Raw genomic sequence first — 12,577 nt, forward strand, 5'->3', positions numbered from 1 at the left:
ACATATGAAGATTTATGCAGCAAAACAACCGGTGCAGAGAATTTAAATTGTCACATGAGGTGCATTTCAGACAGTTATACTCAGGGTAAGCTCATTACCTGTTGGAGAACACTTGGTGCATTCCTCAAGCACACTTACCTCTTTTGCTCCATCTGAAACCAGCCTAGACCCTGGCACCTGAGGCTGCCCTGAAATGTGAGCCAAGGCACAGTGACAGGGACAATCAGGAAAAGCATGTAAGGGCACTAATCAAAGCAGGGTGATAATGCAGACCCATCTGTAATTGAGAGGACAGTTAATTTCTATCTAAATGCCAGTCATTCCAGTGAGACATGGGAAACAGGAGATGGATAATGCATCTGACTAAGATGTGGTTTTACATAGTTATTTTGAGTAGCTATTGACAGCAGAGATAGCAGAGATAGCACAGGGAAAGAAAAAAATCCCTGAGGTTTCTCATTCACCTTCTTCTTGGAAGAGTACATTCATTTAACGGAGGCAAAAACCTCAATCATTGAACACTAATTATAATGCTGTACCACAAGAAGAGACACTGCTGGCCCCACATATTTTCCAGTTTATTATTTAATATATGTTAATTAACATCTGAGAAGTGATGTGGTTTTCTCCACAGAACAGAAGCAAGCAATGTGTTTAGTCAGTCTGGCAAGTTACTGCCCAGGGCTGGCTCTGTGTGTCAAGTGAGAAAATGCTCCTGAATCACCAGAGGGAAGCTGGAAGGCACCTGAGTGCCTTAGTGGGCACTGTCATTCTCAGTGGCCTCAAAGAGAACAAGATCATAAACCAGAACATCATTCTGTGTTCTGTTTTCCCCTTCCTTTCTCCATCTTCCAATCTGCATTTAGCTTTCATTTATTTTTCTCCATTTATCTTTCTAGTACAAAGACACAAAAATTTAATGTGCATCAGCAGAGATACTGCTTTTTTCTCATTCATGTTGTGTGTGATATATGCATTGTCATTTTTGGTTATCCTGCTTAGTATTATAATATTTATTATTTCTCCCTCATCTGTGATCTTAGGTTCAGTGCTTATGTCTTCTGTTTTAAAAGATATGGTAAATTTAAGCATGTAAATATGATACTTTTCTTTCTCATTCAGCTTCTAAGTTCTTGATACACAATGCTACAGAGATAATTTACATATATATATATGAAATATATTCAACATTTCTTTACTCTGTTCACCTTAACCTACATTTTGCAGCATGAGTCACACTGATGGGTTTTGTAATTCTCACAATTCATGCCTCTCCAGCTGATTGCAGTACTGATTCTATTTTCACCAAGTCAAGACTATTTCCCAGATCCTTAGAAGCTATCACCAAGACTTCTCTGCAGAAAATGAATCAGATGAAGAACATCAGCCATGTCCTGTACATCAATCTGAATGAAATAAAACTAACTCCTACTAGCTAATATTCCATATAAATACGGATGATTGCTAAGCCATAAATGTGCATTAAATTCTACAGGCTAAAATTGAAATGTGAAATTATTTAATTGTTGCCTTATTACTTCTTAGTATTTCGTAGATTCATTCCAAAATTACTTAATTCCTTATGATATTACCAAAACTATTCCAAGTCCTATCAATATTATATCTTATTATTTAGTTTGGTGTGTTTAATTTGTAACAACAAGTATCAATTAAGCTTTGACCAGAGTGAGGAACAAAGGCCAACTCCTCCTCTGCTCTGTTCAGGTGTGTTTTATTAAGCTACTCCAAGGGAGATGAGATAATTGCACCTCCACTGCAGGGGCCAGAACAGCAGAACATTAATGCAGCCTCTACTCAGTGTAACAGTGGAGCCTCAGGTCTGCCAAGGATCCCAACCTTTTCCACACTGAACATGGATTCCCATCCTCCAGTAGAATTTTGTGAGGATCCACATTTCCCTAAGGAAGCACTGATTTTTCTCTTTCCTACCTTTCAAATATTTTCCAATTTCTTACCTATATAAGACAACCGTACAATAGCACAGAAATATGAAATACCCACAACAACATAAAAACGCCAGAAAAAATACAGCACTCTTAAAATGGAATTAAGTACCAGAAACAGAACTTAAATTACAGTTCTGTCATCATTAATATGGCATTAAAGATTTAACTTCATTGTCATCACACCAAATTACAGGCAAATGAACAAAAACATATGTGCAAAAATGCACAATGTACTAATGCCAACAAAGACTGGTCACCAGCTTGACTTTATTCTGATTCTAGTTTTGAACACACATGTAAACAACAATTATGACACAATTTTAAGCAAAAAAACATAGCTGAGGTTTTACACATTTTAAAATTTCTTCCACTACCATTCCAATAGAAAAAAAAATCAGGAAAACAAAAACCTCTTGCAAATGTATGACTTTGAAGAGATGACATTTATAAGCAAACTTAATAAAATGCCATGCAGTAGTTTCCTATATACACCTTTCTCCTTTATATCCTTTAAAACTGGTATTTAAAATTCCCTTTTATTATTAAAAATACTTTTATAAAAATAAAACACTTTCTTTGTTATCTGTAGGTACAGGATCCTTTTTCCAGTGGATTCATTGCAACTCTGCTTTGGACAGAGTAGATCATGCACTTCACAAATACCTTATCACTTGTATGGACAAGCACCACTTGATATATCTGCACAGCAGTCCTGATCCTGTTTCCACTGAAGCCAATGACAAAACTCTCACAAAAGCCTCCAAAGAAGTTAAAGAACCTCTCTTTATTAGCTATTCTGATGAGATAAAAACATCATCCAAGGTTTGGGCTCTTTCCTGTTTATTTTAATTGCCAGAAAAAGCAAATCTCAGATTTAAAATTTTGATTCAAGCATATCAAAATACACTATTATAAATCCATATTTACATCTAAGGTCTGACTCTTTGCCTATGTGTAAAAACTAAGAATAAATTTTCATTATTACAGGACTGCCATAAACTGAAGTTTACAAGTGCTTTTAGCATGATACTGCATGCATTTTGCTTGTCGTTATGATGTCTTCAAAGAGAATGTCATGTTTAAATATCCACTATTTGTAAGTGGATATAAAAAAGTTTGCTATGCAAACTCTCAGAGCAAGCTGTTGAGGCAGGGCTTTGTTTCTAGATATGCATGTGTTAAACTCAAATTTAAGACAGCTTTAGCTACTTGGCATCTAAAAATAACAGTTGACATTTTTAGCCATAAAAATATAGGGTTTAAGGAGTCATCAAAAATTTAAAAAGGGCTGACCATTTCCTGCAGCTCAGAAGGCTTTGAGTTCTAAACCATGTACAACCCAACACAATTGTTGATTGTCTTGCAATCAAGGTGGTCAAAAAGTCATTTATACAGAAGTGAATCCACAACCTGTGACTAGCCATGCAAGCAGTCCTGGTATCTAGAACCTATTTAAATATGCAAATATAAAGAAGAGATTTAACTAAATGCTGCTTTAGCATTTCCTGACAAATACAAATCTGGGAATGGCCTTTCACAGTACTTCACCTCAATGGAAAGTCTCATTTACTGCTGCCTCTATTACACACACACGTGAGAATGCCAAAATACATCAGCTTGAGTACAGAAACACAGCTGCACATCTTCCAAAGAGTATAAAAAATCTGACTACTTTGCAATAATTAATTAAAATCAGAGGCTTGTGAAAATACTGTCAGCTTACCTAAAGGAAAAAAAAATAGTGGTGATCCATTACTAACCTAATATTCAGTATTCAAAAAAAGTCAAAACAGAACACCAATAGAAACAAAAATAGCTTGGGGTTTTCAAATATCCTGTTATTAGCTAGAATCTTCCATTACCCACACTGGCACTGAATAATTGAAAAAAGCATGCATTTAAATAGCTTTTTAATTCACAGGTCTTAGAACATAGGAAGTACCTCTTAATATTCAATTTTTTCAGCAATATAAGACTGCAACAGTATCACCTTACAACACACAGCTATTTCTACTAATAATCCATGAGATGGAATCCACTCCAGGCTATAACATGTTCTACCAATAAAGAAATGAGTCCAAAATTTTATATGTACAAAACAGGCAATACATGAAAACCTCATCTTCAGCTTCTGTTTACAAACAGGTGCCTATTCCTTACCTGCTTGCTGGAGAAGAAAATAACAAAACCAATACTGCTAATTAGACTATCAGGAAACAGGATATCACAGCACAAATAGTTTTATTCAGGTCAAAGATATGCAAGGCTGCTCCTATGGTTCTTTCAGTAAAAGTGAACAGAGACTGAACTAAATTCCCTATCTTGATTCTCAGATCAAGTTTTAGAAATAAGATCTATTGCTGTACTATCTATAGAAAAACAAATGTTAAGAATCCCCCCTCTCTGCCCTCCCCAGGCAGAACATTGCACCATGGCACTGAAAAGCTGAAATGAGACTAAAGCACTTAATTCTACAGGATAACATACATTCATCTAATGCACATTGGCATCAGCTGTACAATCTTAACAGCATATGTTCAAGGTAAAGCAAAGTTTGGTAAAACCTTCATATAGAACAGTAAAAGCAGCAATTATTTCCCCACCATTAGAACTAAAAACAAGTTTAAGTCTACTAATAACATCTTTTAAAAAATCCACACCTACAAAAAAGCAGTGACTTTGTCTTGGACAAAGATGGCCTTGCCCTGAAAGCAGGGTGGTATTAAATAAAGTATTTCTGATTATAAGTTACTACTTCACGTAAAAAAAAAAAAGCATTTTCATCTGGTAAAGCATTTGTGAGCTTGATGGGGTATGATACCAGTTTATTTGAACTTTTGCTTTCCTTGCTATTTTTAGTTTGTGGAGGCTGGCACAAAACATTTACTAGAGCTTAATGGCTTGTTGTCTCATTGCTATTATTACAAACCACTCATGTGGAAAGTTGTTAACTGTGCAGTTTGAATTCATAGGTGCTTGTTTGCCACTGGTTGACATCAGCATTGATCATGTTGCGCTCGGTGAAAGTGACGCATCCCTCGGAATCGATCAGCACCACCGTGTTCGTCCTGCAACAGCAGCAGCACAAGGTTACACCTGGGCTCCATCTCAGGAACTGCCAGCCTGCTATCCCTCACTCCCAAATGTTTTAATCCCCTTTTTTTTTCCCCCTGAGCACATCATCAACACACAAGCAGGGCAGAAATCATCCTGACAAGTTCAAATGGGCATTTTCAGTCTGTTCTGTCACGCCACTGCTTTGATTCCCTGCTGCACTTGCAGCAGCTGACACACAAACCTGCTCACAGCAGAGAGCATGGTAAAAGCTTAAACTTAGTGCAAAGTGCTCCATTCAGAAAGAAGTAGCATAAAACAAGATTTTCTTCACACCCTACATGTACCCATGAGGATTACTGACACCCCAGTACTCTCTTCATCCCTTTCTTTCAAATCCATTGTGTATATTAATTATTATCACAGGACATTGATATATGATCAAGAAAAAGGTGTCTCTCTAGAACCTTCCAAAGAGGAAATTTGTTTTCAGTAAAAGCAGATGCCAGTTGTGCATCTATTCCACTTTGCCTTGGCTAAGCTGTCATTTCTCCATGGACACTGCAGTATCCTTCCACAAAAAGGTGACTGACACTAGAAATTTTGCACCATCCTCATCTGGTGGCCTTTCCCAAGTTACTTCACAGTTGTTCACTCATACAAAAAAGCACTTAATTTCCTCACAAGAAAGTGAGGCCCAGTTAACAACCTCTATTCACTAAGGCCTGTTGCTAAGGGAAAGGTAAATGTGAGCATACAATTATAGCAGTAGGGAGACTTGAAATGTGTGCCAATTCAGCAGGAGAAGGTCAGTATTTCTATCAAGTTATCCCTGTTTCCTTTGAAATGGCTGGACTCCAATCTGTGAAGCAAGGGGAGGAAGGTGCTTTGTTACCATGTTAAGTCTTCATTATCCTATATTTAAAATGTTCTTTTAATACATTCAAAGAAACCACTGTAAATACTGAGTATCTCTCTCAGGACACCAACTTAAAATACCTACAGCAGTGAGCACTCTGCTTATCAGCTCCCACCTCTACAGAGGAAATACTATGGCTGGACCGTGCCACAGACCAATCTGACAAAACTATTGGCAGACTTTGAGACCAGCAACAGGGTTCACCAGCAATTTTGTCCCACTTAAGATCAAATGAAGATTTGCATTGCATTACTCTATTCTTCTTGCAGTTTTGGTGGAATAGTCAGAGCAGAGAGTGAGAATATCTCAGTAAAAACAGCAGCATCAGTTAGGGAAGAAATGGCAATACAGGTTCTCCTGAACAAGAGCAATAGGTTCTTAATGTATGAAAATGGCAGATCCATTTTATGATGCAATGTCTAAGGAAAACTCTGATTTAGCAACACAGGTGACATGATTCCTGCTCATGGAGGAGAAATGTGTTCTGCAAATCTCTGGTAGGATCAAAGTTAGATGTGCTCAGATCTGCTCTTACACTGGGGAAGCAGGAGAACTGTATTATCTTGTCTGGGACAAGGCAAAGCTGTGCCCTGTTCTCCATCAAAGATGAACCACAGTGTGAGCTTCAAATGCTCTTCAGCAGCAAACCCCAGACACTCAAATACTGACCAAGGAAACACATGACTGAATTATACCAGATTAATATCTTTAAAAAAATTAAAGCTGTCACTATGGAGCATAACCTGACAATAGCCCAATTGTGATTTGAGGTGTGCTTTGATCAGTACACATTCATTTCTGGCTCTGTTTTCACCTTGTTCCGTAGCCCGGGCAGCGAACGCACACGGCCGCGTACTTGCTCAGGATGGGGCGGATGTAATCCTTGCCTTGGTCCTCAATTGCAGGGTCTGGTAACTGACTGGAAAAAGTAGGAAAAGAGTTTAAAAAAAAAAAAAAAATCTCCAATATTAACACATTCATCCCTCTTGATCTGGAAGGAGTTCCAGGACATCCCTGAGATCACAGGGCTGAAGCAGAAGAGAGGGGGTAAAGGACAAAAACCCATCAGGAAAGAATGGAATTCTGTGATTAAACCAACCTCTGTACCCACTACATTCCTGCAATGCGCACACACAAAGAGATCATAAAGTAATATGAAACAGGATATTTTAAGAAAGTTCAAAGCTAGTGCATATCCACATGTTCATATTTATTATGAAAAGATCATTTCATCTTGAAGTATGATTTGGAAAGATTACAGGCTTAGTTTAAATATTGCTTTTTGTAAGTAAATATTTCCCTTTTATAGTCAGATGGTTTCAGATGAGATCAAATGGAATTACTGAACATTAAGGGAAGACCATTTGACTATGTTGTATCTTATATCTTTGTCTTCTTACTAGTAAAAAGTATAAAGTCTAACAATTTTTTAAAAAATCACTTGATGAGATAGATGAAAAAAGCTATAAAGACAGCTTAGTAGACTCCCCAATTACTAGTCATTGCTCAGATGTCTGAGTTCTTACACAAAACTTTATTTTGAACCACTGAAAAATGCCACATTCATGAATGCTGGCATTAAAATTTGCTGTAAAGTTTGGGAAATTGAATCTATATACCAGAAACAGCTTTGCTTCAACTCTAATCACTTCCCAGACAGATAAAATTCAAGGTAAACATGAAAGTTACCAGATGGTGAGCAATGATATGAATTTAGACCACAGCACCTCCTGTATCCAACTCCATGTGTGCAGAATGTAGTGCTATCAACTTCCTTTCCTTCTGAACATCCAGCTGATGGGCTCAGGTTCACTGTGCCATCAGTTGTGAGTGCAGGAACCTTCCTTACATCTCAAACTCATCTCTTGGGGACTACCTTGACTGAAACTTACTTGACTGGAACTTCCCTCACTTAATTGTACACACCCTTCCTTTTCTCCTTCCCCCACTTAGCCTGAAACAACTACACTTCTGAGGAAGGCAGCTGGTTGAACTTTGAGGTGCTGCTTCTCCACCTTCTATTGTCTGCTCTACACTGAGCAGCAATACAGAACAGCAAAACTTACTAACACAAACCTGCTCAGCACCTGTGAGGGCACTGAGGCCCTGGCACAGGTTACCCAGAGAAGCTGTGGGTGCCCCATCCCATGAAGGTGCTCATGGCCAGGTTGGATGGGTCTCTGAGCAACCTCTGCTAGTGGACAGTGTCCCTGTCCACGACAGAGGTTGGCACCAGAAGATCTTTAAGGTCCCTTCACATCTAAATAATTTTATGATCTATGAAAATAAGTGCTTTCTTTAAGTGCAGTAACCAAACTTGTGAGCCTTCAAAAAGCTGACAGCAAGCAGCTTCCACATCCCTAGACATGCACTCATTGCCCTTACTAAGAGAAGTGCAATCTTTAAAAAAAAAGGGCACAGAGAAATCAGTGCACAGCTGATGAGGTCTAAGATTGCAGTAGCCTTAATTGTGTCTCCTGCTTGAAAATCAATCCTGTTGAAAGTCAGGCTCTGTGAGAACACTGCTTTCAATTAATATGAAGGTAAAGTGCTTTTTCCCTTCAAAACAGTTTTTATATGCATATTTTTAAATGGGTCATATTGTATTTGAGTAAATTCCAGCTATCACATTCTTACGGCTCTTGATTATTCATCACGGTAAGGAGCTCCTTCACCAAGTCTTCTTTGGTGAGGTCTTGACTTCTCTTGACCACTTCTGTGAAAAGCTGCTTCCCATACTGAAGTTTCTTCCATGGTGTATCCAACAAAGAATTACTCAATCCATATATTCCTACACACAAACACACATGAAAAAGCCCAATTAAACTGGAAAGTGCATTCTGGTGATTTCAGTTGTTACAGATTTTAAAAATTTTAATAAAGTCTAAGTGACTCCCCAGCTAACCTTTACCTCCAGGTGTGCCATAAACACACAAGCCCATTACTGAACAGGAGAATACAGCAGGCTCCCATCTTGTGCTAGGCTGAGCTTAAGCATTCCCCTCATGCTGATGCTCAGTACTTGGTTTTAGTTCTACTCTAATTCACATCCACAGCAGTTAGCTTAAATTTCTGGTTTGCTAAACCATGAAGGCACAACAGAATTTTATAATTTCTGCAATCTAGTCTTGTCCAGTGTAGGGATAATAATCATAAGTTATCTTTGCCTCTGATTTTACTCTTGAAAAACACTGCAAAGCAGCACTCCATGACAAGAAGGACCCTTCTCTTTAGAGGCACCCTCTCACCACAAGCCAGACAAGAGAGATCACCAAGCATCCTCTCCTCCTAAAGGCAGCCACATACACAGGAGTCTGTTGTCTAAGCACAGAGACCAGAACCATCTTTGGTACAGTCTGCAGATACCTAGAATTTGTGACTCAGTTTGTCATTACAACATGGCCAGATTTTAAATTAAAAAATCTGTATTAAAATCTGTTTTATGTTTGTAGCTGTACAAAATCTAACAGTTGTTTCCAAGAATTTATGCTGTAATTGCTACAATAACAATTTGCCTACTGGCAGCCACATTTTGACCATTAACCTAAGCAGGCAAAGTGAGGCTCTGCCATCAAGTGTTACCAGTCAGTTACACTGCTCAGAGCCTTCCATGTGTCCTGGTTCCATTCAAACTGCCTTTTTGATGGTGACTTCTGGAGCATTGCTCTCTGTAGCTAGCTAGCAAAGAACTAGATTTAAAATATTTTAACATCAATTCACCTTATAAGACAGATTGTGGTCTTTTTTAAAGCCAGCTCTGTCCCTGGGGAGAATAATCATACTGTGACCTTCAAACTGCTGGGTAATGGAAGTTAGGGTCAGACCCTTTGAAAATTCCACTCTCAAGACAGACTTCTGTTCTTCTGCCATAATTACCTAAGCAGGATTCCACTAATTGCACTGCAGGTGGGTACATACACTGGCATGGATAGAAACTTTTAATGAACTATTGATTCTTTACTGCAAGTTATTAACAAAAACTTATACGAATTCAAGGACATTTAGTAATATTTTCTTTTAAAGAATGCAAAGAAAAAGTCAGTGAAGACAATGCTTAAGTAGCTAAATTACTAGAACAATACAGAGCTACATAAGAAAAAGTAATATTCCGACCTTTCTGAGGAAAACCTACCGGCATTTAGGAAAACAGGTTCTGGTTCTCCTCTGTTTCCATAGTAGCAAATTACATCTCCTTTGGTGGTACTGAAAAATATAAATACAAATTTCTCCTTGAAAAGCCATCAGCTTCTATATTTGATTATGCTTTAATTTCATGCAATCTTTGAGCACATTAAGATGCTTCTCCCACTGTTGCTCCTATGATACCAGACATTGATGTGTTTTATTACTTTCCTCCTCTCAAAACACTGCACCATTATCAGGAAGTAGCATTATCATTTTTAAACATAACTGCAGTAAAATTCAGTAAAACCCCGTAACTTCTGCATGGAAGCAGCCAGGCTTAAAGACAAAAACCTGGTTTTGATTAACTGGAGATTTAGTTGCTTGGGATAAGGGGGCATGTGAAAACAAAGGAACTGTCCATCACAGCAAGTACCCTTTTCCCCATCACTTCTTTGAATCCTTCCTGCATTCTAAGACACTGACTGCTGTAGGCAACTTCAGGTGGCAGGAGTGCATTTCAGGCCTACTTCCAGCGATGCTGCAGGGCATGGCTGGGTCCTTTGTGCATTTCTTGGCTGTTTTCAGATCCCTGTAGTCACTGAATCTCTAATTGTAGGCACTGGCTGCAGCACTCACTCTCTCTTGTGCTCAGGGAGGGTCTTGCACAAGGTTCAGAGACATTCCAACATTGCAAACAACTCTTATTTGACAGAGATGGTATCAGCATATCCAAACAGCAGGGATCTACACAGTCACACTGATACTGACAACACAAACACCAAACCAACTGATAAGGGAAAAAAAGAGAAAGTAAGTCATCAATAAGCCTTGTGTGTCCTGTGGGAAATGGATTGCCATTAGATGGCTCACTCTCAGCATCCCTCACTCAGCTGACATGGAATCCTGATTCCTCAGATCATTCCAGTTGATGGGGTTTGGCTTTTTTTTTTTTTTTTAATTTGCCAGAATACAGCAATGAGATCTAATTCTGTATTTCCCCCTAGTGATTTACTTGCTCACAGTTACCAACAAACACATTCTCATCATAGTTCAATTTTTAATTTGTCTCTCAAGCTCCAGCTCCTTAGACAGCAGACAGTTTCCAAATTGGAAAAAAAGAAAAACAACCAAACAAAAAAACAAAACAAACAAAAAACCTCCAAACACAAAATTTGCAGTTAAGACTGAATTTGGATTAAGTAGCACAAAGCATAATACAGAAGAGAAGCTATTTCCAACTCCTCATTTTTTTCCTAAGATAAAAAGGAGTATCTCTGTGCTGATGCAAATCAGAGTATATAGAATGCAATCTCATTAATGATGTACTGGAACTTAAATTGCTCTGCATAACTTAGCATCCGCTACTCAAACCTTAATAACAAGCAAAACAGTCTTGATTTAGCTGTTTATATTCTTCTTGAAAAGCCATTATGAAAGACATTCTACAGTGTCCTTTGCAAGACAGCCAAATGAAGAAGGAAATATTAACTTATTAATTATAGAAGTCAGAGGAGTCAAGAAGAGGAATATGGAAAAAGTCCCCATAAAGCAAAAATAGAAGTGCCTTTCCCTGTGCACTACTCTTCCTCCCCCCAAACCCAAGGAGCTGTCTGATACCACACAGAAAGATCGAGTTTTTCAGCAGAGGCAGAAGACAGCAATCATAGCAAGCATATTGTGTACACTATTTTTATTGTTATATATAATATAAGACATAACATCAGCTATGATAACATCAGTTACTCAATTTGCAGTTCATCGACTTTTAAAAGAAACGTGTAATATTTCTGAACTTTCCTCTAGTGGCTTAAAAGACGCTTATTTTCCTTATCTTTTTCTTCTCATCCTTAAGATCCTTGTCCAAATTTATTTATGCTGATGTCAAGACTTACTGACCACCCAAACTCTTCACAGACAACAGCCCATCTTAGGTGTCCTAAGTTAAGACATCAGAAATCACACAAACTACTGTACTGGTGCATTAACTATTCTGTTTTCAAATACCTGCTGTAGAAGGTCTGTGAAAAGATCAGAGCAATTGTTATAACCTGAAGTCTCACGGTGTTAGATGGAAAGGTGGACAACTGGCCCAAGGAAGCTGTGGAACACAGCTGTAAGACAAGGCCTGTCAGAGATGAGACTGCATAGTGAGTAAACTGGCTCTGCTGACTTCCTCTAAACAGCTTTTTACATGAAAGAATATAATCCTCTAGCATCTCTTCCAAGATTTGTATCACTGACAAATTCAGTAACAAGATCCCCTGGAGTTTATCAAGAAGACAGGGAATACATGCAACTGCAGGGTCACTAATTCAGGGCATTGGGATTTTATGGCATGCACACTCCCCCAGGAGTGTTTTCACTTACCTCCACTGCAGCACTGCTGCTGCCTTCTGTCAAAGGGAGACTAAAGCCTCCCAAGAGACTTCTGAAATGGGGATACTTTCAAAATTTAGTTCACTGTGCCAGTCAGCTACTCTTTCTTTTATCATTTGGCTCTGCCTATTCCCTT

At 38.3% G+C, this 12,577-nt stretch overlaps 1 protein-coding gene across 3 annotated transcripts in view; it reads right to left on the reverse strand.

Annotated features, from left to right (window-relative positions):
- Nucleotides 1–2,214: 2,214 nt before the first annotated feature.
- The window catches only part of TANGO2 (transport and golgi organization 2 homolog), a 28,317-nt gene continuing 17,954 nt past the window's right edge, over nt 2,215–12,577 (reverse strand). For all 3 annotated transcript variants that reach the window (XM_059484901.1, XM_059484899.1, XM_059484900.1), the window contains exons 6-9: nt 10,073–10,143; nt 8,578–8,731; nt 6,755–6,859; nt 2,215–5,035 (exon numbers count right to left, since the gene is read on the reverse strand). In XM_059484901.1, coding sequence (XP_059340884.1) covers nt 4,915–5,035; nt 6,755–6,859; nt 8,578–8,731; nt 10,073–10,143 — 451 coding nt within the window. In that variant the 3' untranslated portion in view covers nt 2,215–4,914. The remainder of the gene's footprint in view (nt 5,036–6,754; nt 6,860–8,577; nt 8,732–10,072; nt 10,144–12,577) is intronic.

Source organism: Ammospiza nelsoni, chromosome 18 (genome assembly GCF_027579445.1).
Source record: "Ammospiza nelsoni isolate bAmmNel1 chromosome 18, bAmmNel1.pri, whole genome shotgun sequence".
Classification (NCBI taxonomy): Eukaryota; Metazoa; Chordata; class Aves; order Passeriformes; family Passerellidae; genus Ammospiza; species Ammospiza nelsoni.